At 60.3% G+C, this 26,599-nt stretch overlaps 11 protein-coding genes across 11 annotated transcripts; 5 read left to right on the forward strand and 6 right to left on the reverse strand.

The window, feature by feature from the left end:
• Positions 1 to 790: 790 nt before the first annotated feature.
• Positions 791 to 2,072, reverse strand: DCS_05909 (uncharacterized protein; the record flags this gene model as incomplete). Its single annotated transcript, XM_040803208.1, has 3 exons — positions 791 to 1,537; positions 1,623 to 1,847; positions 1,923 to 2,072. 3 exons carry the CDS (start codon positions 2,070 to 2,072, stop codon positions 791 to 793), a joined length of 1,122 nt encoding a protein of 373 aa, XP_040653312.1.
• A 1,655-nt stretch (positions 2,073 to 3,727) lies between these two features.
• DCS_05910 (uncharacterized protein) lies at positions 3,728 to 4,231 on the reverse strand (the record flags this gene model as incomplete). Its single annotated transcript, XM_040803209.1, has 1 exon — positions 3,728 to 4,231. The coding sequence occupies one exon, from the start codon at positions 4,229 to 4,231 to the stop codon at positions 3,728 to 3,730; it is 504 nt and encodes a 167-aa protein (XP_040653313.1).
• A 29-nt stretch (positions 4,232 to 4,260) lies between these two features.
• On the forward strand, positions 4,261 to 5,921 carry DCS_05911 (uncharacterized protein; the record flags this gene model as incomplete). The annotated part of the gene is made up of 4 exons (XM_040803210.1): positions 4,261 to 4,554; positions 4,611 to 4,746; positions 4,821 to 5,499; positions 5,582 to 5,921. 4 exons carry the CDS (start codon positions 4,261 to 4,263, stop codon positions 5,919 to 5,921), a joined length of 1,449 nt encoding a protein of 482 aa, XP_040653314.1.
• Positions 5,922 to 6,078: 157 nt separating this feature from the next.
• Positions 6,079 to 7,499, reverse strand: DCS_05912 (uncharacterized protein; the record flags this gene model as incomplete). Its single annotated transcript, XM_040803211.1, has 2 exons — positions 6,079 to 6,852; positions 6,906 to 7,499. 2 exons carry the CDS (start codon positions 7,497 to 7,499, stop codon positions 6,079 to 6,081), a joined length of 1,368 nt encoding a protein of 455 aa, XP_040653315.1.
• A 286-nt stretch (positions 7,500 to 7,785) lies between these two features.
• On the forward strand, positions 7,786 to 8,244 carry DCS_05913 (uncharacterized protein; the record flags this gene model as incomplete). Its single annotated transcript, XM_040803212.1, has 1 exon — positions 7,786 to 8,244. The coding sequence occupies one exon, from the start codon at positions 7,786 to 7,788 to the stop codon at positions 8,242 to 8,244; it is 459 nt and encodes a 152-aa protein (XP_040653316.1).
• A 2,143-nt stretch (positions 8,245 to 10,387) lies between these two features.
• DCS_05914 (uncharacterized protein) lies at positions 10,388 to 11,569 on the reverse strand (the record flags this gene model as incomplete). Its single annotated transcript, XM_040803213.1, has 1 exon — positions 10,388 to 11,569. The coding sequence occupies one exon, from the start codon at positions 11,567 to 11,569 to the stop codon at positions 10,388 to 10,390; it is 1,182 nt and encodes a 393-aa protein (XP_040653317.1).
• A 4,028-nt stretch (positions 11,570 to 15,597) lies between these two features.
• DCS_05915 (uncharacterized protein) lies at positions 15,598 to 16,614 on the reverse strand (the record flags this gene model as incomplete). The annotated part of the gene is made up of 1 exon (XM_040803214.1): positions 15,598 to 16,614. One exon carries the CDS (start codon positions 16,612 to 16,614, stop codon positions 15,598 to 15,600), a length of 1,017 nt encoding a protein of 338 aa, XP_040653318.1.
• A 2,795-nt stretch (positions 16,615 to 19,409) lies between these two features.
• Positions 19,410 to 20,660, reverse strand: DCS_05916 (Protein DSF2; the record flags this gene model as incomplete). Its single annotated transcript, XM_040803215.1, has 1 exon — positions 19,410 to 20,660. The coding sequence occupies one exon, from the start codon at positions 20,658 to 20,660 to the stop codon at positions 19,410 to 19,412; it is 1,251 nt and encodes a 416-aa protein (XP_040653319.1).
• A 1,018-nt stretch (positions 20,661 to 21,678) lies between these two features.
• On the forward strand, positions 21,679 to 22,491 carry DCS_05917 (uncharacterized protein; the record flags this gene model as incomplete). Its single annotated transcript, XM_040803216.1, has 1 exon — positions 21,679 to 22,491. The coding sequence occupies one exon, from the start codon at positions 21,679 to 21,681 to the stop codon at positions 22,489 to 22,491; it is 813 nt and encodes a 270-aa protein (XP_040653320.1).
• Positions 22,492 to 24,105: 1,614 nt separating this feature from the next.
• DCS_05918 (uncharacterized protein) lies at positions 24,106 to 24,528 on the forward strand (the record flags this gene model as incomplete). The annotated part of the gene is made up of 1 exon (XM_040803217.1): positions 24,106 to 24,528. The coding sequence occupies one exon, from the start codon at positions 24,106 to 24,108 to the stop codon at positions 24,526 to 24,528; it is 423 nt and encodes a 140-aa protein (XP_040653321.1).
• Positions 24,529 to 24,571: 43 nt separating this feature from the next.
• DCS_05919 (uncharacterized protein) lies at positions 24,572 to 26,132 on the forward strand (the record flags this gene model as incomplete). Its single annotated transcript, XM_040803218.1, has 3 exons — positions 24,572 to 24,892; positions 25,087 to 25,686; positions 25,785 to 26,132. The coding sequence occupies 3 exons, from the start codon at positions 24,572 to 24,574 to the stop codon at positions 26,130 to 26,132; spliced, it is 1,269 nt and encodes a 422-aa protein (XP_040653322.1).
• Positions 26,133 to 26,599: the final 467 nt, after the last annotated feature.

The raw sequence follows: 26,599 nt of genomic DNA on the forward strand, positions 1-26,599 counted from the left end.
GCGACAACCGTGTCTATTCACTGTACAGTCACCAGCACTCCGTACAAGTACCAATGATGGTCTCTCAAGCATGTACCACGGTACAGCCTTCTGCACGCAATTGCATTGTCAAAATCTTGGTACTAGGAACTTGACAGTACGTACCACTACTTTGTCTGTACTGTGCTGAGCTTCCTTGCGCACGGTACAAATACATGTACGGAGTAATTCCTCGGTACTTTTCCATGTCCATGGACGGCAAGGACTGGCTGATATTACAGTGCATGCGATTGCTCCGTACGGCACCCTACAGGTAATGCTCACTGTAATTACAGTGCTTGAACAGTGCTAAACGTACAACCTAGGTGCTAGGTCAGTATTCTTACAGACATGCTGTAAATATGCCATTAGTGCTCGCACACCTTGGATTACCGCCGTCTTCGCGCAGCACGTACAGCACTTGCGTGCCTCAAGAGGTGTGGAATATGGCAAGGTCAGTATCTACGGTATGCGTATGCTTGTGCCCGACGACCAGTATGCGCATGTCATACATTTACTTGAGCTTGCGCCCGAGCAGGAAGATCGAGGCAATACTAATGCTGCCCGTCAGCACCATCACGACGACGTACCAGTACTTGGTGTACAAGCACGACCAAGTGCACTTTGCACGGGTTCATGTACCTGTATACGTGAGCGATTCGTACCTCCAGCACGCCAAGGGCAGCATGCAGATGAATGGCGACGAGTCATATTCATCTCCCCTGTCCTCGTCCCCTCGCATCTTCCGTCGTCGTGTCGTCGTCGTCCCTCGTCAGATCTGCATCATCGACATGGTCGCCGTCGCGAGCGTGCCGGTCGAGCAGACGCACCCGGTCCCGGCGATGCTCGTCACCGGCGGCGCCGTGCAGGTCACCTCGCGGGTGAAGCCCGGCGCCGTGCCCGAGGCCCGAGGCTCCTCCCTCTCCTCGACGGCGGCCGAGGCGCGGACGAGGACGGGGATGATCTGGCCGGTGCCGAGGCTAAAGGGCCGGTGCCGGAGGGCGGTGAGCAGCGAGGCAATCTGGCCCGAGTGGCTCGTCAGGCTGATGGTCATGCCGTCGTCGTGGGCGAAGACGTCGTCGAGGAGGGCCTTGGCGCGTGTGAGCGCGTGCGCCTCCGTCTCGCCCCGGCCGTCGGGGCCGCCGCCCTGCCAGAGCTCGTCAGCCTCGGCAAAGGCGGGCTCAAAGGCAAAGCTGGCCGGGGCGAAGCGGCGGATCCGGCTCCGCGTCGAGCGCCGGTCGCACGTGTGGACGCTGATGCCCTCGCGCAGGAGCTCCTTGATGACGGGCCGGAAGGGACGGTCGGCTGGCAGGTCGACCGAGGCAAAGGTCGCGTTGGCCGTCTGGACGCAGCGCGAGAGGGGCGAGACGTAGTACGAGTCAAAGTAGGGCATGCCCTGGTGGGAGAAGCGCGAGGCAAAGTAGCCGTTGGCCCTGGCCGCCTCGGCGAGCCCCTGGCCGGTGAGGAGGGCGTCGGCCCAGACCGAGGTGCCGTTGCCGTCGAGCTCGGCCCAGTAGCACTAGGTCCCCGGCCGAGTCAGCGGAACCTTGAGAGGGCGAGGGGGCGAGGGCGAGGGCGGGCGAGGGTGCGGAGCCGAGACGTACGTTCCACGCGGGTGTGCCGTAAAAGGACTCGGCCGTGTTGTGCCAGCCCTGGCCGTGGCGTCCAAAGACGAGCAGCTTGTAGCGCACGCGCTCCTGCCGCCGACAACCGTTGTTGAGGTGGTCGAGCCAGTAGGCGAAGCGCTGCCACTGCGTCTTGCTCCTCGCCGGGTCGAACCAGTCGTCGGTGGGATAGGTGCGGTTCACGAGACCAAAGTTCCACGCCGCCTGGGGATGCGGCGTTACCATCGGGGCCTCTCACTCGGCGGGCGCCGGGGGGGCGGGGGGTGCCGGGAAACGTACATAGTCGAAGCCGTCGGGGTCCGTCGAGGCGTCGTCTTGCAGGAAATAGCCCGGCACCGTGGCGTAGTGAAGCTCCCTGCCCTCTGCCTCGGGCCAGGCGAGAGAGTGGGACAGGAGGGTGAGCAGGGCAAGCATCGACGTCGGCGTCATCGTCACCGGCAACGGGAGAGCGACGGCGGAAGGAGATTCGTAATGCCGATGGCGGGGTCTGGCCGTTGATGCCGAGGACGAGCTAGAGGCCGACGACGATCGGCGGTGAGGAGACGATCCGTCCGCGGGGAAAGGTCAACACACCTTGGCCGGCTTACGGCATCGGCATCGGCCCCGACGGATGCGTTACGCCCAGGCGGCGAGGCGGCGGAGCGAGGGACGTCGAGCCGGCGCGAGACGAAGCAAGACGGGTGCCGAGTGGTGCGTCGTGCGTCGTGAAGGGTGCGCGAGTATGGTGAAGGCGTCGTGCTGTCGTCGTTGCACACTATGCGTTATATTGCCGCACGAGTGGTGCCTGTACAACCACGTCGAGCGGTGAAGGCGGGCATATCGGATCGCGTCAACTGCTCTTGCCGTACGAACTGCGTTCACGTGCCTCGTCACGCATCGTGTCCTCCATCGCGGGTTCGCCACATCATGCTTTGTCTCCGTCCTGTCCTCTCTTCCCTCCCTCGTCAGGCGCCTCTGCCAGCAGACTCGGAAGAGCACGCAGCGAAGCCAAACGTTTCCGTCCGCCTTCGAATTCGACGGCAGCGAGCGACGTCTGCCGCCCATTTTCCGTCGGTGCCGTTTGGGCACCTGTCCCGTGCGGGCATGTGCAAGCAAGCGATGAGGAACAACGAATGCTGGTTGCCCCTTGGAATCGACAGGGTCCCGTCCCCTCTTATGCTCTGGATGATATGGATGCTCTCGCATCATCACATGTTCGGGATGCCAGCACGCCGAATCATCCCCAGCCTGGGTAAGAGGGCAAACACCCACCATAAAATATGGGCCAAGTGCGAGCATGTTCGGGGTTCTAGCACGCCGAATCATCCCTAGCCCGGGGTAAGAGAGCGAACACCAACCGGGAAATTTGCCAGACACGGCAAGGCAGTGAGACAACGAGACGGCGAGACGGTGAGACGGCGAGATAGCCAGATGCCCAGCCATCCAGACACAGCCAGCCAGCAAGACAGATAGCGGGACAGCCAGCCAGCCATCCAGCAAAACAGACAGCGGTACAGCCAGCCAGCCAGCCAGGAAAGCCAACCAGCAAGCAAGTCCGAGCAATCATGAATGAGCACAGTACGACAGAGTGCAGTTCGTTTAATACTCCGTACACGTACGCCGATTTTACCTAGTATAGCACGACTCTAGCCGAACAGCTATACAGCCACAAGTACAGCCAGACAGCCAGACTCATCCATCCATCCAGCCAGCCAGACACATCCATCCAGCCAGACACAATTCATCCAGCCAGACACATCTATCCAGCCAGACACATCCATCCAGCCAGACTCATCCATCCAGCCAGACTCATCCATCCAGCCAGACACATCCATCCAGCCAGACACATCCATCCAGCCAGCAAAGCAAACAAGCAAGCAAAAACAAGCACCGTACGGACAAGTACAGTTCATGTACACGTACACCTATTTTTACCTATTTTTACCTAGTATAATCCGACTCGAGCCGGCCGACGCCTTCGTCCACGGACCATGTTCCATGCGCCCGGCAAACGGCCGCTCATGTCTCAGCGGCGCGCAGTGCCACCGCCAAAGGCTGCTGCTGAAGAATGCACCAACCCAAACCTTATATGGCGCTCGCTGCTTTCAAGCAAACGGCCTGGTCGAAAATGTACCCACGGTTCTCGAACGACGCTCCGAGCCAACCGGCCGTCCATGCATGCCAGGTCGAACCGGAGCCTGTTCCTCGTCGACGGTGCTGTGACGGACGACCAACCTCGCGGTACAGTCAAGAATGATTCTCCGTCGCTTCCCATCGTACCGACGGACCCTACCGATGGAGATTGTGGCCGTCCACATGGCACAGTACGTGCCGTGCACTCGTGTGCGCAGGCCGACATGCGACGTCGACGCCCTGCACCTGGCCATCTGGGGCTCCTCCCGTCCATCGTCGTCACCGCCCTGCATGGCCGTGTCGGTCCTGTCTGGCTGCTGGTCGACCTGTCCGTGACGCGACATGATCGCCTTGACATCGACGGCGAACTTTGGCAGCCCCTCGTCCGCACTCTCTGCCTTTGCGTGGCGTCGGCGACCCGGAACGGACTCGTGGCTTGGACACACACCCCCCCCCCCCCCCCTCAGCTTGCCCATTCCCGTCGGAGCTGTCGAGGAGTTGGTGCATGCGTGTGTGCCTGCGTGCCTTCATTCCGGACAAACGCCCGGATTGCCGTCATCCTTCTGGATGCCATCGCGAGTCTTCCTTGGCACATGGCGACCCGCGACCGGCCAGCAGCGTCGACTTCCCACCCTCGACGAGCCATCACCGACTCGCCTCGTCCGATGGAACGGACGGAGCAACCGATGTCGTCGTCATCATGAGGTCATCTCTTCTCCTGTCGCTCGCCGCCGTCGTCGTCGTCGCCGCGAGGGCCGCCGACACGGCCACCGTCGCCGCCAGCCTGCCGCCCTGCGCTGTGCGTTGTTCCCCTCGCCGAGGCTCGCGTCATCGCTGAACCGCTCGCTCGCCCAGTTGACCTGCCTAACCGCCGCCGTCGAGAGCTCGAAATGCACTGTCACCGACCTCGCCTGTCTCTGCGCCGATGACGCTCTGCAGGAACGTGTCGGCCGCTGCCTCGAGTCCAGCTGCACCCTCTCCGAGGCTCTCTGTACGTGCCGTGGCCCGTCGACGAGTCGTGTCGTGCGTGCCCTGCCGTGCCCCGTTGACCGCCTCCTCCTCCAGCCGCCACCAACACGACCAAGACGGCCTGCGACGCGCCCGTGCGGGACCGGTCGGCTCAATACGTCGAGACGGTCATCCCCCTCGGCGTCGTCGCCATCGTCATGACGGCGACGCGCCTCGTCTTCATGCAGTTCTTCAGCGCCGCCCGCGCCCTTCGCCCCGACGACTGGGCCATGGCCGCGACGCTCGTCATCTGCGTCGCCGGCCTCGTCGTCGGCGTCGAGGGCCTCGCCGCCAACGGCCTCGGCCGCGACGTCTGGACCATGACCGTGTCCGAGATATCCACCTTTGCCCTCTACTTCTTCGTCATGGAGGTCCTCTACGTCGTCGGCATCTCCCTCATCAAGCTTAGCCTCTCCCTCTTTTACCTCCAAATCTTCCTCGGCCCGAGCATCCGCGTCCTACTCTGGGCTACCGTCGTCTTCAACGTCCTCTACGGCGTCGTCTTTACCATCACCGCCATCTTCCAGTGCTCGCCCGTGAGCTACTTCTGGGACCAGTACCTGCCGGGCGCCGACGGTAGCTGCATCAACATCAACGTCTTCGGCTGGCTCAACGCCGCCATCGGCGTCCTCATCGACCTCTGGATGATCGGCGTCCCCCTCTGCCAGGTTTTCCGCCTCCACATGCACTGGAAGAAAAAGGTCGGCGTCGCCGTCATGTTCCTGCTGGGCACCTTGTGAGTCGACCGAGGGGGAGGCCAAAGTCCAGTCCGAGGGAGAAACACTGCTGACCGCCGGCCCGCGCGCCCGCCCCCCCAGCGTCACCGTCGTCTCCATCTTTCGCCTGCACTCGCTGATATACTTTGCCAAGTCGAGCAACCCGACCTGGGACCAGTGGACGACGGCCTACTGGTCCGTCATCGAGATCAACGTCGGCATGATCTGCACCTGCCTCCCGACCTTTCGCCTCATCCTCGTCCGCCTCTTCCCGACCGTCTTTGGCGCCTCGCGGTCGACGACGTCGTACCAGCAGAGCCTCGCGTGCCAGGAGAGGAGCAAGACGCGACCCGAGGAGGCGGGGGCCGCCGGTCTCGACTCCCACTACGAAGCGGCCGTAACGCAATCCGTGCGCCGGAGCACGACGCGGAGCGAGGCTTGACGTCACACCGACGACGCCGGCCGCGTCGGAACGGCAAAGGCATGATTCTCGTCCCATTACGTCTACGTCGCGCTGCTCGTCGAATCCCGTCCATGCCGTCCACGCCGTCCACGTCGCCCGCGCCCGCCCGCGCCCGCCAGCGCGTCCCTCGCGCCACTCACTTGCCGTCGTACAGCACGCTCAGGGAATCGTTGCCGGGAAAGATGAGGTCCCACGCCCGCTCGAGCGCCATCTCCTCAAAGGCGACGTCGACGTCCTGCGGCCACGTGCCCCAGACGCTGCCGCTCTCCTTCACCGCCGCCCAGCCGCTGCCCTCGTCTTCCTCCTCCTTCTTGTCCTGGTTGATGTCGCTGTTGGCGCCCCGCAGGCCCATGCCGATGTTGTCCGCGTAGCGCCACTGGGCCACGACGGGTGGCATCACGCTGTAGGCGACGAGGTCGCCCGACGTGACGAGCTCGCGCATGAGCAGGTCGACGGGCGCGTTGAGGTCGACGGCGCTCCGGAGCAGCATCTTGGCCGCGCCCGTCTGGCTGATGGCGTAGGCCGTGGTGCAGGCGAAGCCGCCCGACCGTCGAACGACCCTCTCGCGCCCGAGGGTCCGGCCCCAATAGTCCTTGCCCGGCGGAACGTGCGGGTCGTGGTAGAAGACGCTGACGTCCCTGTCCTTGCCGCCCTCCATGCACTGCCCGATGGACAGGATGTCCCAGTGGCCGCTGCACCACGGGTCCTCCCGCGTCGGCCTGCAGGGCGAGCGCTCCGACGGCGCCCCCCAGGCTGGCTGCGGCAGCGCCGTCGACTCAATGTCCCTCAGCAGCTTGGTGAAGTGCCGGTTCACCTCGGACATGATGCTCCGCACGTGCAGGTCCCACGTCGTGTCGGACTCGATGACGAGGACGGGCGCCGCGTTCCCCCGCAGCATCGACGCCCAGATCTGCGGCCCCTCGGGTCAGCCGGAGTCGCGACGGGGACGAGGACGACGGGGACGGGGACGGCGAGGACGGCGCTCACGTTGGCGTGCGCCCGCCAGCAGCCCTTCTGGCCGGGCTTGAGATAGCCCGGGTTGTGCATGGGCGGCATGCCGACGTCGCGTATCATGTCGGGCTCGACGGCCCGCGACTCGGTCAGCCGCAGGCCCGTGAGGAAGGCCTGTATCGACGCGGCGTCGAGCCGATCGTACCGGCTGCGCAGGTTGATGTAGCGGATGCTGCCGAAGCCGAGCGTGCTGTTGCCGGCCGCCCTTACGGCCCGCGCGCCGCCGTCCCACTGCCTCTCGCGCAGCAGCATCCCGCGGTTCCTCCAGCCGCCGGCGCCTTCGCCCCGATAGCTCGCGAGGAGGCAGACGCCGACGACGAGGACGAAGCCGACGAGGGGCGAGGCGACGACGAGCAGGCGCCGGACCCAGGCGAGAGACATTTTCCTTTTCGCGTCGCTCCGGAAGCCGGCGAGGCGTGCGTTGTCCGCTGCGCTACTACGCCGAGGACCGTGGCATCCTTGCGTGGCGAGGCGCGTCGTCGTCGCCGGCGAGGCATGCGTCGCCTTTTCTGCGTCGCCGGCCTCGTCGTCGGCCCGTTGGCACATGCTTCAAGCGGCCGACGAGCTCGTCGCGCGACCTCCACGCCGCCGTCCAAGGTTTCCCCCTGCTTCGGCGATGGCTTGTCCGTTCAAAAAGCGCTCGTCCGTGGCGGCGACGGTTCGCCCCGAGCAACAAAGGCCCGGCGGCCACGAGTCGTGACGGACAGCTCGCCGGATCCCTCTCACGACGCTGGCGGGAGCGGAGATGTGTCCAGACGGCATCGGCGGTTCTGCCTCGATGCGTTCGCCGCAAGCCCACGCCGAGAAGCATGACCGAAACGCTACGGTGGCAATGCCCACGAGGGAATCACGGCGAAACGGAGGTGCATCGGCGGTGATGCGCCCAAGGGCTCACCCTTTGGCGGAGCCACAGCACGAAGGTTACTGGCGAGCGACCACGACGCCGAACGCTTTCCGAATCGGCGGTGCGAGGACGGCGAGCCGGGAGCGTCTCGGCTCAAAGTACGTGGCACTTGGCATGCGCTGCGGGTGTGAACCCTGTTCCCGCGCCCTCCCCCCTCCTTGTCTTTTGTCTCGCGAGAGAATCGGCTGTTGGACAAAGTTACTTTTGTTCTCCCCCAACCGAATTGCGCGGCCACTTTTGTTTGCCGTGCAGCAGCGGCACGGGGATGCGGGCGTCGGCGGCCGGTTCTACGCAGTGCCTGCTCGTGTCGTCGTTGCCCCCTTTTCCGCTGCATGTATCGAGGATATGGAGCGGTCTCTACACTCGCAGGACGGAACAAACCGATGATGGCGTGCTGTTGCCCGCGACGTTGATGACCGGCATCCGGTGTATCTTCAGTATGAGGTCTCTTCGCTCGCAGACGGAAGACACCGATGATGGCGTGCTGTTGCCCGCGACGTTGATGACCGGCATCAGGTACCTTCAGTATGAGGTCTCTACGCTCGCAGGACGGAATACACCGATTCTCTCGTGTCGTCACCACGGCATCGATGGCTAGTACGCAGGGGTACCTTCAGCATAAGGTCTCTACGCTCGCAGGACGGAAGACACCGATGATGGCGTGCTGTTGCCCGCGACATTGATGACCGGCATCAGGGTTGATAACCGGCATCAGGGGTACCTTCAGTATGAGGTCTCTACGCTCGCAGGACGGAATACACCGATTCTCCCGTGTCATCGCCACAGCATCGATGGCTAGCACGCAGGTAGACTAGCACCATACGGCCTCTACGCCCGCAAAACTGAATAAACTGGTGACTCCCTTTTGTCGCCGCGTACAGTTGATATGTTGATGTCTGTTGATATGTTGATTTCTGTTGATATGTTGATTTCTGTTGATATGTTGATGTCTGTTGATATGTCCGTTGATATGTTGACGTCTGTTGATATGTCGATGCCTGTTGATATCCGTTCATGTCTGTAATACCTGTTCATGTCTGTTGATGTTCGTAGATGCCTGTGATATCCGTTCATGTCTTTAATGTCCGTAGATGTCTGTGATATCCGTTCATGTCTTTAATGTCCGTAGATGTCTGTGATATCCGTTTATGTCTTTAATATCCGTTGATGTCTGTAATATTTGTTCATTTCTGCTAATGTCCGTAGATGTCTGGTATCCGTTCTGTTGTTGTTGGTTCGGTTCTGGGGGAAACTGGTAACAAGAGATCTCTTTCAATGGATTCAAATTGGTACGAAAGGAGGGAAAAGAGGCTGCCCCTGAGCGGCAACTTTTATCCTCTCTGTGATCGTGCCCCACACGATCACGTGATCCTAGTCTACTATTGCCCACTATATACATACAACACACAGTTGTTAATGTCCGTATATGTCTGTAATATCCGTTTACGTCTTTAATTTCCGTTGATGTCTGTAATATCTGCTCATTTCTGCCAATGTCTGTAGATGTCTGTAATATCTGTTCATGTCTGCTAATGTCCGTGGATGTCTGTGGTATTCGGTCATGTCTTTAATGTCCGTAAATGTCTGTAATGTCTGTTATATCCGTTCATGTCCGCTGATATCAGTGCTGTAAACGTACAGTATGCTCTATCCTACACCCGTACGTAATAGCCATGTAGTAAGTACATTGTAGGGACAAGGACTTGCTTCATCCCCTCGTCTCCGCAGGTACAAGTCTTATCCATACCGTTCCAGCATATTCTCTGCACCTTGTCAAGTACCTGGCTGTACGACGAGGTCTCTATGAGCAAGTACACACTTGCATCATGGAATCAAACCCATATCCCCTTTGGTCGCCGCAAGCAACCGAGCCGTTGATAGCCGCACTGTGGAAAGGTTAGGACGGACGACCATCAATATCAGGACTCTACTGATGCACTCTCATGACAGAATGAAGCCTTTACCTCCTCCTGTCGCTGCAAGTATCGTACAGTCGATATCCGTACCGTGCAAGGACATACTGGGCGCAGCAGCGGCATGTACGTGTACGGCTCTATCTACGTCCTACTGGCAAATATCAGGCCTCTATGTTCGCACCATGGTATTGTACGCCCTTTGTTGCCCTTTGTCACCGCATGGACGGAGCGTGTTGACGTTGTGCCGGGCTTGATCCCGGACGGATCGTGATGATGATGGATTCGTTCTACAGACTCGCCTTGACCGTGGCCATGACCCCGACGGTTCCATCGCATAATGCCAACAACCACCCTTTCAACTTGGGGTTTTCCTTGACGGGGAATGATTCATATTAAAAGATTCATATTACACTATAGACTATGGCGCTGTAACATTTGTGCAGAAAAAAGCACACGGGACAGTACATGTAGGTAAGACGACAGGGTGAGGTGATGAAAGAAAACGAGCAAAAGGGCGCACTCGCGGTGCGTATTAGTAGCCAACACCTGCGACGCCAGCGTCACACTCAACACGAAAGCAAAGTCGAGCACGGCGCCGAAGCTTGTTGTCGGCACTATTGGTAGTACTGATATGCGCCGCCCTGGGCATATTGACCCTGAGCATATTGACCGTTCTGGGCATATTGACCATTCTGGGCATATTGACCCTGAGCATACTGACCCTGAGCATATTGACCGTTCTGGGCATATTGACCGTTCTGGGCATATTGACCGTTCTGGGCATATTGACCGTTCTGGTAATATTGGCCGTTCTGGTAGTATTGGCCGTTCTGGGCATATTGGTACTGCCCTGTCCCTTGAGCATATTCGCTTCTTTGAGGTGCACCGGATACACCTCCCAAGGCATTTTCATTTTGACTGGATTGGAGTGCCGTATTTTGACCGAATTGGGCCGCGCTGTTTCGACCGGAAGAGAAAGTCCCCTGCGCATCTGTCCCCAGGGTATTGTCAATTATACCGGATGAGTCTGTCCCCTGGGATCCCATCCCCGAGGATGGTGGTATCTGGCCGCCTTGGCCCGCATCCTGCTTCGTAGCCTGTGCCTTGTCCTTGGCGGTTGTAGCACCTTCACCAGGAGTCTTTTGCGCACGATTCGACAGCTCTTGGTCGGTGCAACTCAGGTCGGCGGCCTGGGCGAACTGGGAGTAGGTGTCGGCGTGGATGAGGTTGTTCTGGCCGTTGAGGCTGAAGATGAAGTTGAGACCGTAACCGCCGAGAGTGTTCTTGGGGGCGAGATTGCTTAGATCCTGCGTACCCCTGAGCGCATGCGTCATCTCGTGCAGCATGGTATTGCCGGCATCGATTCCACCACATTGCGAGTTCCGAATATCTGCTTTGACGAAGAAGCCGCGGCAAAGGATGACCTCGCCATTCTTGGTGATGCCCCCGGCCCACGAGCAGCCTTGATCCTTTGTATCATCACAGGTGACTTTCACTTGCCCCTGTCCTTTGGACTCGCACTCGGCCGCAACCGCGTTGTAGACATCGGCGACTTGTTGACGCGAGTTTTGGTCCTCGAACTTGAAGAAGTCCTTCATTAGATTGCTCGACGTATCCAAGGCCGCTTTGGCAGCCGTCCGCGCCATGCCGGCGCATTGCGTCAGAGAGTTCTTTACCACCGCATTTCCTCTGCAGTCGGCCTCGATGATGGAGCGCGGGTTGATGAAACCAAATTCCGACGAGGGCGCGGCAGCTGCCGTCAAGGCGTATGCCGTGAGGAGGGCGAGGGCACTCATTCTGCTGTAAGTGGCTAGTAAGGGTAGGGTAGGTAAAATGCAAATTGTTGTAGGCGAACGAAGCGAGGCGGATGGAGATTGGTATTCTTGCTATGGAAACGGGAACGAGAAGTGAGAAACTGCCGTCCTATATATACTGCAGCATGCCGTGGGCATGTGTTCAGAATGAGATTCATCATGGTCAAGGTGAAACGGGAGGTCTATGTGGTATCAACATGCGAAGAAAGAGGGCGAGTCTCAAGAGCAAACAGGATGACCACATAGGAATGAAACGGCGTGTACTGTCAACAGATGCGAAACGGACAAGGCCTGTCAAGTATCAACGTGCGAGGAGGGATAGTCACCAGAGCAAACAGGACGACTACGTAGTAATGAGATGGCGTGTACGGTCGACAGATGCGAAACGGGCGAGGCCAGTCGAGTATCAACGTGTGAAGAGGGCTATTACGAGAGCAAACAGGACGACTACGTAGTAATGAGATGGCGTGTACGGTCAACAGATGTGAAACGGATGAACTGTGTACGGTCAACGGGTGTGAAACGGGGTGGGGGTTGCAAGAGAAGGTGGCAGGAAATAGCACATCTGAACTAGCATCTAGACATGACAGTAGACTGTGCAACAAATTCCATCAACGATCTAGGCCATCTCTTGGAAACGGAAGACCTGCATCACACTTCCTCGTACACCGTATTATACTCTGGACAGCTCAACCTTCACCCGTGGACCGGATAGTCTCTGAACGGCTCAACGGGAACGTTGGCGGACATGCACGGAAGAAGGGGCAACGAACGAGCTCGTTCCCAACCGGACGATCGCAGGTCAAAGCCGAGTCGCCGTCGTAGGCAAACAATCGATGCATCGTCCCGAGTCTTGCCAGCGTACGTTTGGTTCCCGATGAACGGTGATGCCCCCTGAGCCCCGTGCCGCTGCCGTGCCGTCATGAAAAGAACGGCTGGATGGGCAGTGCAACTCGACATTGGGGGCCGAGGGGAACAGATTGTTTCTCCCCCTCCCCGTACGAGCCCCTCGAGAGTACGGAGTGATGCGACCGTCACTCAGTTCCATCATCGTCGTGCCCTCCCTTGCCACGACAGTCAGCGGTTGAGCGTGTCGTCCTGAGAGGATGCCCTCGTGAAGCAAACAAACGCATGTACAGGTACGGGCATGAAGCGCGTAACCGTCCGAGACCAGGGGCGAGGGCAAGTACAAGTACCTGCATCCATCTTAACTGAGACGCAGCCGAGCTGTTTGATGTATATGTGGTGACTTGGCGAGAATCGACGGTCGAAAGCTTAATCAACCACAACGACACCAGCAGACAAGGAGCTAACTAAAACAAACTTTGGCCGGAACCCCAAGCCTGCCTAGCGCGGGCGGTGCTCTGGGCGACCAGAATTCATCCCGAGTCGTCGCTGGGACGAAACATTCCTTGAACGGAGAGAAACGAGGCCACGATGTTGCCCGGCATGCCAAGCTGGGATCGGTCCAGCCCAACCGCGAGCACTCCTCGTCACGGCCCTTCCGCGTCGCCTCCACACGCGTCGAGACTCCATCACCGCGAAACTGCCGTGTCGGCTACGTGGACGCGAGTGAGGGAAAGCAAAGGGCCATCAGGAGGAACGGGATGCCAAGTCCAGAAGTTGCGTCGTCCACTCGCCTTGGGGTGGCATCGGCGCGTGAGAGGATGGGTGCCTCTCCACGCTCCAGGTCACCGGGCTCATTGGGATGAAACGGGCCTCGGGCGATTCTTATTTTGCGTGCCAGGGCACTAGTACGTCACCGTGAGTGATTCTACCGACACGCCGCACTACGTGTGCTTGGCCGCAACGTACCTGGCAGCAGAGGCGGGAGAGGAGGGGGAGGAGGGGGAGAGGAGGGGGGAGGAGGGAGAGGGGGGGGAGGTGGGAGGGAGGGAGATGGGGGTGATGGGGGAGATGGGGGTGATGGGGGAGATGGGGGAGATAGGGGAGTTAGTAGGAAATCGTTCCGTTCCCTGTCGATAGTGTGCCACTAGGTTCCCAGGCCTGCGCACGACTCGCGCATTGTGGGCTAATTTATGCTCCAGTGCAGGCCGTTTCTACGAGGGGCCATATGACCGGACGACAGATTACGCTGTAACTATTGCCATGGAATATGACGCTATCATTACCAAAAAAGACAACAGGCGTCACCATTATCGTTGCCATACGATGTGACGCTGTAACTGCTATAAAAGACAATCTGCGCAAAGTACAATACAAGATGACGCCGGAGCCACTATATGAGACTACGCTGCAACTACTATAGGAGACGCTGTAATCACCATGCAAGACTAAGCTGCAACTACTATAGGAGACGACGCTGTAGTCACCATACAAGACTACGCTGCAGCTACCATAGGAGACGCTGTAATCACCATGCAAGACTAAGCTGCAACTACTATAGGAGACGACGCTGTAGTCACCATACAAGACTACGCTGCAACTACCATAGGAGACGCTGTAATCACCATGCAAGACTAAGCTGCAACTACTTTAGGAGATGACGCTGTAATTACAATACAAGACTACGCTGCAACTACAATAGGAGACGACGCTGTAATCACTATACAAGAATACGCTGCAACTACAATAAGCGGCAACGCTGTATCCACCACACCTATACTTACAAGATTACGCTCTAATTTCATAACAGACGACAGATAGAACAGACGCCGGATGACGATATTCTCACCCGGATCAAACCGGAATGGCATGAAATATGACTGTATTTGCTATAAAAGTTGACGCAGCGCAAGACAACAGATGCAGCTGTAGTTAGTGAGACAAGACGTGACGCTGTAACTGCTACTAAAGACAACACCACAACCAAAACAGTACACTACAAGGTGACGCTGTAACCACCGTGCAGACTGCGCTGCTACTGCTATAAGAGACGACGCTGTGACACTGTGACCACTGTACAAGACCACCTGCAACTGCCGTACAATATGACGCTGTGCTATCTACTATAAAAGTCGACGCTGCACAAAGTATAATACAAGATGACGTCGTGTCCACAATAAAGACTACGCAGTTAATTGCCATAAAAGGTACAATAACAGTTGACGCTGTATCCACTATAACAGACTACTTGTAATGGGCCATAATAACTGCAGGGTATCCAACAGTTGACCCTGTGCATGTAATGCCATGAAATATGATGTTGTAAAACACAATAAAGGCTAACAATGTAACCACTATGCAAATCTACCCTGTACCCTCATTAAATATGAGGCTGCATCTACCATCGAGGACGACGCTGGACACAAAGTACCATACAAGTCGACACTGTTCAGCCTCATTCAAGACAATGCTTCCACTTCTCTGGGGGGTGACGCTGTATACACCATACAAAACTACGCTATAATTACGATGACAGACCACAGACGATGCTGTATTAATTGCTAGAAATGTCCACAAATGACGCTGTATGCACCATACAAAACTACGCTATAATTACGATGACAGACCACAGACGACGCTGTATTAATTGCTAGAAAAGTCCAGACGACGCTGCACAACGCACAATAAAGATGACGCTGTAACCACTCTGCAGAGATGCAGTACGCGGTATTTTCCATCAAGCATGACGCTTCATTGACCATAAAGGATGACGCTGGACAGGGAACAAGACAAGATGACGCCGCAACCCCTTTACAAGACTACGCTGCAATTGCACTAAAAATAACGCCGTGCCCACCATGCAGGCTACGCTAGAATTACGAGGAAATAACAGACGACGGTTGACGCTGATGCTGTACAGAGTACGAGGTATAAACTCAATAAAATAGGAGACCGTAACTGCTATAAAAGACGGCGCTGTCATGGCCATGAAATACGACGCCGTATACACGATAAAAAATGACGCTGCACTGCAACGAGCAGGCTGTAGTATCGGAGAGAACACACGACGACATGAATAGAAGAAAAGACGAGGGGCCCTCGAGGCTAGTACCTGCAACGCCGGCGTCGAGGAACTATGGCTTCTCCGCACGGCACGCTTCGAGTTAACCGCCCAGAAACCTGAGGCCGGCGGAGACAGCCGAGGACAGCATGCCGCCCAAGTCTTGCGGCTGGACAGGTGCCGTCGTTGCCGTACCGGCGCCGCCGTTGAATTGGCCCTGGGAGAATTGGCCCGTTCCCTGGAGATTTTGGTCCATTGTGTTCCGCGGAGGTGCCTGGCCCGATTGGGCCGGGATGCTGGGCGTTTGGCCCTGAAAGGGGTCGTTACGGTTTGATCCGGGTGTCTGGAGAGATCGACCCGGGCCCGTGCCGGGCGTGCGAGCCGGGGGAGCCTCCGACTCGTCCGCATCCCGGTCCCTCGAAGTCCCGGCACCGTGGACGGCCCCTTCGCCCGGAGTCTTTTGCGCACGATCCCTCAGGTCCTGCTCGCTGCAGCTCAGGTCGGCGGCCTGGGCGAACTGGGAGTAGGTGTCGGCGTGGATGAGGTTGTTCTCGCCGTTGAGGCTGAAGATGAAGTTGAGCCCGTAGCCGCCGAGGCTGTTGGAGGGGGCGAACTGGCTCAGATCCTTGGTACCGTTCAGCGCGTGGGTCATCTCGTGAAGCATCGTGTTGCCGGCGTCGATGCCACCGCAGCGAGGGCTCCTGTTGTCTCCGTTGATGAAGAAGCCGTGGCAGAGGGTGACCTCGTGGCCCTGGGTGATGCCCGCGGCCCAGGTGCAGCCCTGCGGCTGTCTCGATTCGTCGCAGTTGATCGTCACCAGCCCTTGGCCTTCCGACTCGCACTCTTCGGCAATCATGGCGTAGACTTCGGAGACGAACTTGCGAGATCGTTCGTCCTCGAACTTGAAAAAGTCCTTCATCAGGGTGCTCGACGTGTTCATGGCCGTCGCCGCCGCCGTCCGAGCCAGCGAGGCGCACTGCTTCAGCGAGTTTCTCACCCACACGTTGTTGCCGCAGCTCGGCGAGATTTGGGATCGCGCGGCGACGCGGCCGTCCTTGATGGCGGGCGCGGCCGTCGCCGTCAAGGCCCAGAGGGAGAGGAGGAGAGGCAGAGAGGCCATGGCGTGGGACAGAAAGGGGCAACGGATCACGATTGGCGATGGAGAGCAAAGGCCGAGGGGAACGGAGGGAGCAAACGGCCGTCTCTCTTCTATATATATGCATAAATACATGCCATTCCATATACGCATACACATATTCATGGCACCGCAGAGACCGATGGACTTGGATTCTATTCCTGCCCACAGTACGGAGTAGCCACGACGTACTCTGTAAAAGTGCGTGAGAATAAGAAAATATTCATGGGAGCGTCTAGGATGATGAAACGTGCAAAAGGCCAGGCAGGGGTGAATTAGAACGAGTTTCCCTCGGGACAAAGTACGGATACGGAACAAGAGGCGCGAGGAGCCAGCAAAAGTAAACAGGAGCACGGAGTATATGATGGAATATAGGTGAGAAGAGGAGAACAACACGAGTACGGGGTACGGGGTGCGGCGTAAGGGTTGCCAGTTGCATTCCGTGCCAGCTTACGGAACATCGTGAGGTGGTAGGAAATAGCAACATTGTGGCAGCATATAGTGTTCAGCGTAGACGGCTCAGTGAATCCTGCTATAGGCCGTCGATCTGAAACGCAACCCACGGCACGACAGGGCTGCCGACGCGATCGACCCTAGACAAGCGGCACCTGCACGTACAGCTTCGATCTTCGATTGTCGGGCGCCCATCGAGACATCTAGTCGTCTCCCTGTTGATCGGATGAACCAAGGGCGCAACAAGGCCAACATCTCACCCCTTTCCGCCACCCGCCGTCGCCGCCAGCAGGGTCCGTCCGGTGCAACGAAAGGGATGCTCGGGTACGCGTGCGTGGCCTGCCGTCCCTCGTCACACCAACCGATGGCTGCATCGCTAGAGCCCTTTCTCAAATGACGACTTTATGCATCGTCGTCCCTCGCCATGCTCGCGTGGCGTTGGCAAAAGGAATTCTCGTCTCGCCCTCGGACGCGATGGCCTCCGTCCGTCGTTCGAGAAGCCGGCCTCGAGGGGAGCCCAACGCCGAGCAGTGGTTCCTTTCTATTTCGGTCGCCGCTCGCGGGTGAGATTAGATGACGGATTCGCAACAAGGCCAGGACGGGTCGAGCATCGCGACGATACGGCCGACGGAAGACTATCTGTCATGCAGCATGTTCTCGGCATTACTATGGCCGAGTAGTCCAAGCCATTCCGGTATGTGCTCGCTTCGCACGGCGACGGCGCCCAATTCTCTCGCGGTTGTGCCCCCGTGATGCTCGTGATACGGGGAAGAGTAAGCTTTGCCAAGGGGGCAACCTTGACAGTGCAAAACTGCCAACAAGGGGGAGTACATGCCACATGCACATGTATTTATCGACTTGAAACGCGACCGAACCGTTGGATTTCCGGATAGTTGGCGACGCAGCACCGCCCCCCCTGGGGACGTTTGTCCACCACGGAGTCGAGAGAGGGCAACTGAATGGCCTATACCACCCTCGACGAAACCCTGCTACTGATTTCGCCGCACATGGGCTCCCTCTTTGGGACGAATGCGTAAGCCGCAAGTCGGAGGCGTCGATGCGATGTTCGCCCCAACCGGGGACTCTGAGGAGGATGAGGCATCGGGGACTCTGAGGAGGATGAGGCAACGATTCACCCCTGCCGTCCACGACGCTACGACTTTGTGCTTGTCGGCACCCGTCCCGTTGAAGCAAGCCGGATCGTACCCTGAGCACCTCGGCATCGGTGGCTGTTCTCGCCGTCCGGTTGTGCTGCCTCCGTGTCTAAACGGACACGAGCCAGGGGAAACAGGGCGTTTGCGGCGAGGAACAGGATGCGAAGAACAAGACAGTTCCACCCCTCGACCGGCCATGGCATGTCGGAGAAACAGACGCCAAGTTTGCCATGTGCACGAACGTGTCGCGCCGCAGCCAAGGCAGTTCGGGGGCAGAGGTTGACCGACTTGCCAGTTGATGCACACTTGTGTGCGGAGACGAATATAGACTTACCACACGGCACCAGCACCGCCAAGGCAATACTACTACTGTCTTGACGATGCTCTTGGTGCACTGCCCTGCTGGAAAAGGGGGGGAGCGTGCTGTGCTCGTTGTCGATGCCATCGCTCGTAGGCTGCACTGCTTCGACGAAACGTTCGAGCTTCGTCATGCCGCTGCTTGTGTGCTGTACGGAGTGCTTCCCTAGCATCGTCATGCAGCATCACGTACTCCACGCCGTAGAGGAGTTGCCTCTCGGGGAGTGCCGGTCAACGGCGTGACGATTTCTCACCTCGGCCTTGTCCACCTTGTCTATGCTTGGTGAGGGAGCCCCTGACACTTCGAAAAGTCACCCGATGAAAGGCCCAGGAGACTCTCCTTGGCTCGACAATGGAACGGGTTGCCGTGCGACGAGTACGTGCTTGCGACGGCTCATGTGCCATCATTTCTGCGCATCGCGAGCCCCAAGGAAGACGGAGAGTCCTCGGCCGGCCACCTACAAGCAAACACACGCTTTGTCGCCGTCGGAAGCTCTCAAGGCAGTCGCCCGACGAGCGACGGAATCACGCAGTCCATCGGAGTCAATAAAATATTATTAATCGCGTCCATCGGAGTCAAATCTCATTAATCGCGTCCATCGAAGTCAAATCTCATTAATCGCGTCCATCGGAGTCAAATCTCATCAATCGCGTCCATCAGAGTCAATCAAATCTCATTAATCGCATCCATCGGAGTCAATCAAATCTCATCAATCGCGTCCATCGGAGTCAATCAAATCTCATTAATCGCGTCCATCGGGCCGCCACGGAATGCCTCCCCTCATGCTCCGGCCGTCGCCGCCGTCTCGGTCCCGCTCACTCCTGCTTCTTGGCGTTGTCGCCGTCGTCGCCGGCCGGGTTGTACTTTTTCTTCCAGATCCAAGAGTTACCCATCGTCTGGCTGCCGGCCGACTCGGCCATGCGGTAGTACTTTGCGGCGACGAAGCGGTTCTTGTCGCATCCGAAACCCTCGAGGTAGCACCAGGCGACCTCGTTCATGGCGTCGACGTCGCCGAGATTGGCCGCCGTCTCGTAGTACTGCTTCGCGGCAAAGGCGTCGCGGGGCAGGCCCCAGCCGTGACGGAAGCTGTTGGCCAGCTCGAAGATGGCCAGGACCAGCTCGCCCTTGCCGGCGCCGCCGCTCTCGATGCCGGCGCGGAGGGCCGTCTCCTCGACGGCGGCGGCGTTGGAGGCGCCGGCCGACAGGTAGTAGAGGGCCGCCTCGGGGTCCGCCTCGCAGCCCCAGCCGTGGCGCAGGGCGAGGCCGTAGAGGACCTGGCTCAGGGGGTTGTTGGCGCCGTCGGGGTCGGCAAGGCGGGCGAAGATGGCCGTCGCCTCCTGGTACTGGCCCTCCTCGTGATAGGCGATGGCGTCCTGGATGACGGCGTCGACCTGCAGCAGGCGGCCGGCCGAGGAGCTGGAGCGACGGTTCCGGCTCGCGCGCCTCAGCTTCTCGTCGGGGCGGGCGATCCTGGCCGCCATCTGCTTGCTCGCGCGCCGGTTCTTATCGGCCAACAGGATGGCGCGCCTCTCCCACTGCGAGTGGATGGCGCGCTGGCTCTCGTGGAGGGCGCGCTGGCTCTCGTGCGTGCGGTCCGGGGTGACGATCTCGGGGAGATAGGACGGCACCCTCTGCGAGACGGGAGGGCGATGGGCGAGGTGCAGCTGCTCGGCGAGGCGACGGGCCAACGACGGCGTCAGCACCTCGGGCTCTCGCGGCAACTCGTCGTCCGTCAGCGTGCGGAAGAAATCAAAGCCAAGGTCGGGAGTGCGCGCGCGGCCACGCGGCGGCGTCGAGGGAGGGCAGTCGTCGTCGGTGTAGGCCGGCACGTCCCGCCGGGAGCGCGCGTCGGAGCGTGGCGACGCGAAGTCGTCGTGATGGTCGTCGCGACGGTCGTCATCATGGCCGCCGTGATGGCCATCGTGATGGTCTTCGTGATGGCCATCGTAATGGTCGTCGTAATGGTCGTCGCGATGGTCGTCGCGAGCCGGCCCCCAAGCGTCGCTGCCCTGGGCCGCACCCTCGACCTGCTTTCCCTTTTTCTTCAACTTGTCTCGGAAGCCCATGGTGATGGCTGTTTGCGCTTGCTGGTGGTTTGAAGTGTATCTCGACGTGTTTTGGCAGTCAAGGTCTGAGTGTTGCTGGTTCGAGCGAAACAGAAGCGGACGGCGGGCTCGCGCACGGCAGGTCTTTTATAGACGCCGGGGGTGAACTCCGGCGGCGGCGGCGACGGCTCTGACGAGGCAGACGAAATCAAGGCCGCCAGCGGTGACCAAGGTTGGGCGGTGCGGCCAAGGTGGGCTCTCGCACACATGGTTGCCTCGTGGCCACGGTCTATCGTAGCCTGGCATGGACATTGAGGTGCCGATGAGTGGCCTCGCACCCAAGGTTGCCTCGCGTGGTCTGCCGCAGCCTAGCATGGACGTTGAGGTGCCTTACATTTCCTCCCGCGATGGGTGGCCCAGGTAGGGCGGTGCGGCCAAGGTTTGCTCTCGCGCACAAGGTTGCCTGGTGGCCACGGTCGTCTGTCGTAGCCTAGCATGGACGTTGAGATGCCTTGTCAAGAAATTATTCCTCCCGCGATGAGTGGCCTCGCACCCATGGTTGCCTCGCGTAGTCTGCCGCAGCCTAGCATGAACGTCGAGGTGCCTTGACGAGGAGGCACCGGCAGGGGAGCGACGAGACTTCTGACGAGCACCTCTTGCTCGCGAGGAGGAGTGGCCAAGGTTGGGCGGTGCGGCCAAGGTGGGCTCTCGCAGCCAAGGTTGCCTGGTGGCCACGGTCGTCTGTCGTAGCCTAGCATGGTCGTTGAGGTGCCCTTTCAAGAAGACTCTTCCTCCCGCGAGAAGAAGTGGCAGAGGTTGGCTGGTGCGGCCAAGGTTGGCTCCCGCACCCAAGGTTGCCTCGATGGTGACGGTCGTCTGTCGCAGCCGCAGCCAAGCTGGACGACGAGGTGCCTTGAGCGAGGTGCCTCGTCAAGAACTCTTGCAAGGAAGAGTGGCCAAGGTTGGCGGGTGCTTCCAAGGTGGGCTCTCGCACCCAAGGTTGGCCCGCGTGGCGACGGGTCGTCCGTCGTAGCCTAGCATGGACAACGAGGTGCCTCGCGAGAATCCAGTGGAAGGGGAGAGGTCCGGCCCACGAGCGGAGGGACATGACCTCCGACGAGCACCGTGGGCAATGTGGGTTCTCGCAACCCAGGTCGGCTCGTGTGGCTGCCGTCGTCCGTCGCGGCCAAGCATGACGGCGAGGTGCCATGTCGAGGAGGGGCACACGAGGCAGAGGGAGGAGGTCCGGCTCACGAGCGGAGGGAGGGCCTCTCAGCACCGAGGCCAAGGACAGCTCGGCGTGCTCGGGGCAGGGCCGGTGCCGGCGGAGAGCCTCTCGGCGTCGAATCCGGTGCCGTCAGTGCTGGCGGATGGTCAGGGTGCCGGCCCAGGGTGCCCGCAGGAAGAGAGGTCAAGGGCGGAGGGCTTCGACGGCGCCGCAGGAAGAATGCCACTCGTCCACACGCCTGGCCGTCGAATCCTATGCGGAACCGCACTCCAGGCCGACCAGGTCGGCCGTCGATTTATTTGCTTCCGTGGACGACGTCAAGGTCACAGGCCGGCGAGAACATGCTTTGACGGCGCCGCAGGAAGAGTGCAGGTCGTCCACGAGCCTGGCCGTCGACGACATCCAGTCCCGTCGGTGCTGGCGGATGGTCAGGGTGCCCGCCAGTCGTCCACGAGCCTGGCCCGCACTCCAGGCCGACAAGGCCCGCCGTCAATCTCTTTGCTTCCGTCGACGAAATCCGGTCCTGTCGGTGCTGGCGGATGGTCAGGGTGCCGGCCCAGTGTGCCCGCTGGAGGAGACGTCAAGGGCACAGGCCAGCGAGAACATGCTTTGACGGCGCCGTAGAAGGAATGCCGGTCGTCCACGAGCCTGGCCGTCGAATCTCATCCGGAACCGCACTACAGGCCAACAAGGCCGGCCGTCAATCTCTTTGCGTCCGTCGACGACATCCGGTCCCGTCGATGCTGGCAGATGGCCGGGGTGCCCGCAGGAGGAGACGTCGAGGAGACAGGCCGGCGAGGACATGCCTCGACGGCGCCGAAGGATGGATGCCGGTCGTCGACGCATCTGCAGACGACGTGGAAACGTCCCGAGGGGGGTGAGAGTTGGTGGTCGCCGCCGTGCTTGCTCCCATGGCCGCCTTGGTGTTGCTGAGCGGACGCTGCCTTTTGACGGTCAGTTTTGACGCGCGTCGCGACACCGTGCATGCACTGTACGTGCACGGCGAGGCTACGAGGCACTCGGCGCACGGCACACCTCGCTGCCCCCGGGCGCCGGTAGAGGTACCGTGCGGTTGGGCGCCGTCCGCACGGAGTGGCAAGGACGAGCAGCCACGGGTCACGGCACACTGCGGCGTACGGAGTGCGGCAAGTACACCTATATCGGACCCAATGTACATGCACGTGCATGCACTGCCGAGGGGTACTTGGAGGTCTCAGCAGACCGGTTAGATGGGTACGGAGCCGAAGGCCTCTCGTCCATGGACCAGACGGTTGGCCGTCAAAGCCGTCTCGTCGCCTTTTCCTTGTATTCCATCCAGATGCAGCCATGGACGAGGCGATGCAGCACAGGCACAACCGCTGCCGTAGCAGCAGGGGGTACATGATGGATTGCCAGGTGCATGTACAGCGTGTGCAGCAGTCTGAACTCGCCGCAGTGGTTGCAGCAGTCACCGGCCTGGCGTCTGGCAGCAGGTAGTTGCAGCAGTCACTGGCCCGGCGCCTGGCAGCAGATACTTGCCGCTGTAACTGGCCTGGCCGTACTGGCAGCAGTGCTTGCAGCAGTAACTGCTACGTACCTACGGAGTAGTAGCCTGGTCGTTCTGGCAGCAGGTATCTGTACTTGCAGCTGTAACTGGCCTGGTCGCACTGGCGGCAGTACTTGCGGCTATAACTGGCCTGGTCGTTCTGGCAGCAGTACCAGTACTTGCGGCAGTAACTGGCCTGGTCGCTCTCGCAGCAGCACTGGCACCTGTAAATGGCCTGGTCGTACTGGCGGCAGTACTTGCAGCTGTAACTTGCCTGCTCGTACGGGCGCTGTTTACCTGCAGTTATTGCCACTGGTACTTGCAGCTGTAGCTTGCCTGCAGTCATCGCCGCTCCTACTGGCAGCTACTTGCATGCTGTTATCGTCGCTGGTACTGGCAGCTACTTGCATGCTGTTATCGTCGCTGGTACTGGCAGTGGCCTGCAGTGCTGTTGCGCTGGAGCTGGCAGTCTCTACAGCGGCCACGTGCAATTGTGTCGAGGACAGTAATACTCCGTACTCTGTATTCCCCCCTCGTCGTGCAAGTCCTGTTGGCAGGTTTACATGCACTTAAAATACAGAGTAGTATTGCATTAATTGTGCTTGAATTTGCGAGGACTTGCATCGTGCTCAAGTGCCCTTATACCCGTTCAGCTGCTGGCCCTCGCGGCACAGCATGACTTGTCCATGATGCAGCAGGCAAGTATCGTCAGCATGAAGCCATATTACGGCACAAGCAGAGTGCGGATGCTTGTGCCGAGGTGGAGGGAGTACCTGAACGCAATGTACATGGGCAAGTACAGTCGCGCGAGACTCTGCAGCGTCATCCACCCACGGCCACTCCCATGGCGGGGTAATGGTACCTGCGAGACGCGCACGAGGTACCGGCGGAACAGGTACCGAGGATCTCATCGAGGTACCGAGCACAGCCACAGGCACCGCCGTGGCCACGGCCGCCTCGTTGGTGCCGAATTACCCCTCCATCATGGCCCAACAAAAGCGGCGGTGCCTCGACGAGCCCCTCTCGACGGTCACGAGAGCAACGACGGCCTCGACGACGACGACGACGACGACGACGACGACGACACAACGTCCACGACGCAGCCTCGCCCCCCCCCCGCGGCCTCCCTCTGTTGACCATCGATCCCACCGGCAGCGTCGGCGACGAACACGAGCCGCCATGGGCTCCACCAGCAGCGACCTCAAGGCCCCTCGTGGCAAGCCGGCGCCCTCGCTGCTCGACGGCCGCATCTGGGTCGACGGCTGCTTTGACTTTTTCCATCACGGTGCGCTCGCCTCCCCCGGTCGAGCCGGACGGCCGCTGACGGAGCTTCGAGGCAGGCCACGCGGGCGCCATCGTGCAGGCGCGTCAGCTCGGGGACGAGCTCTACGTCGGCGTGCACTCGGACGAGGACATACTGGCCAACAAGGGCCCGACGGTGATGAATCTCGAGGAGAGGTATCGATCGATCCCGACGGCGTCTCGTCGCGTCACGTCATGGTGCGGCTGCTGACGGCACCGGCACGGCCAGGCTCGCGGCCACCGACGCCTGCCGCTGGGTGACGAGGTCGGTCGGGCACGCACCCTACGTCACGGACCTCGACTACATCACGCACCACGGCTGCCGGTACGTCGTGCACGGCGACGACATAACGTCCGACAGCGACGGCAACGACTGCTACCGCTTCGTGAAGAGCGCCGGCCGCTTCAAGATGGTCAAGCGCTCGCCGGGCATCTCGACGACGGACCTCGTCGGCCGCATGCTGCTGTGCACCAAGACGCACCACATGCACTCGCTGCGGGACGTGCTCGCGGGCGACGAGGGGTCCGGCTCGGGCGAGGAGCGGCGGGCGGCGGGCGAGGCGATGCTCGAGCGCATCCGGCTCTACGCCACGGACGAGACGGCCAAGGCGCCCGGCGTCGACGTCTGGTTCTGGACGGCGTCGACGACGGACGGCGACGGCGGCGGCGCCTTTGACCGGCTGCTCGGCGGCATCGGCCCGCGACGGGGCCAGCGTATCGTCTACGTCGACGGCGGCTACGACCTCTTCTCGAGCGGGCACATTGAGTTTCTGCGTCGCGTCCACGCCGCCGAGGAGGCGCTCGCCCGGGCCGACGGCTGGTTCGCGGCGGCGGCGACGGAGGCGCGCAAGGCGGGCAACGGCGGCAAGGACTACGGGCCGGCCTTTGTCGTCGCCGGAGTGCACGAGGACGGCGTCATCAACGAGTGGAAGGGCGTCAACTACCCCATCATGAACATGCTCGAGCGCGGCCTCTGCGTGCTGCAGTGCAAGGTGGGCAGGCCGACAGGCCGACCCCCCCCCCCCCCCCCCTCTCCCGTTCCCCACCACCACCCCACCGCCGAGCGCTGACAAAGACGTGCACTCGGCAGTTTGTCGACGCCGTCGTCTTCGGCGCGCCCTTTGTGCCGACCGGGGCCTACCTCGCGTCGCTGCCCTTTGGAGGCGCGCCGGCGGCCGTCTACCACGGGCCGACGGCCTTTATGCCGCTCACGTACGACCCCTACACGGCGCCGCGGGCGATGGGCATCTACCGCGAGATCGGCGCGCACCCGTACGCGGGCGTCAACGCGGGCCAGATTGTGCAGCGCATCCTCAAGAGCCGCGACCTCTACGAGGCGCGGCAGCAGGCCAAGGGCGCCAAGGCGGCGGCCGAATCGGCGTCTCGGGAACGCGAGCTGCTCGAGGAGACGCAGCGGGCCGAGGAGGCGGCGGCGTGAGGGGGGCCTTCTTTTTCGTGCAGGTACGGCGACGACGCCACCGCGCCCGGATACGAAGACGGACGAATCGACGGCGGCGACGGACGACGGCACCTCGACGGCGGCGACTCTGCGCACGCGTGCTCCTCGACGGCGGCAGAGGGTGGCCCGGCGAGGCGACGGGTGACGCTGCGGCGGAGGCGGCTATCGACGGCACGATTCAATTCCGCCCCCCCTCGCGCCGGCGGGATCCGTCGGGCCTCGGCGCGAACGAGCGTGCAGTGTGCGTGCTGTGCCGTACAAGTACTTGTATCGGTAGGTCTACCGTCCTTGTACAGCAGGGCGTACAGCATTGTCCTTGTAGATGCAATGGTGCACTGGCACAGAGGAATCAGGAGTACTGTAGCTGCATCGCTGCACGGCGTGCTGTACGGAGTGCTTGTCGGTGTGCAGAGTACGGAGTCTGCGCTCGGCGGTGTCAGTCACGG

This window comes from Drechmeria coniospora, chromosome 03 (assembly GCF_001625195.1).
Source record: "Drechmeria coniospora strain ARSEF 6962 chromosome 03, whole genome shotgun sequence".
Lineage (NCBI taxonomy): Eukaryota > Fungi > Ascomycota > Sordariomycetes > Hypocreales > Ophiocordycipitaceae > Drechmeria > Drechmeria coniospora.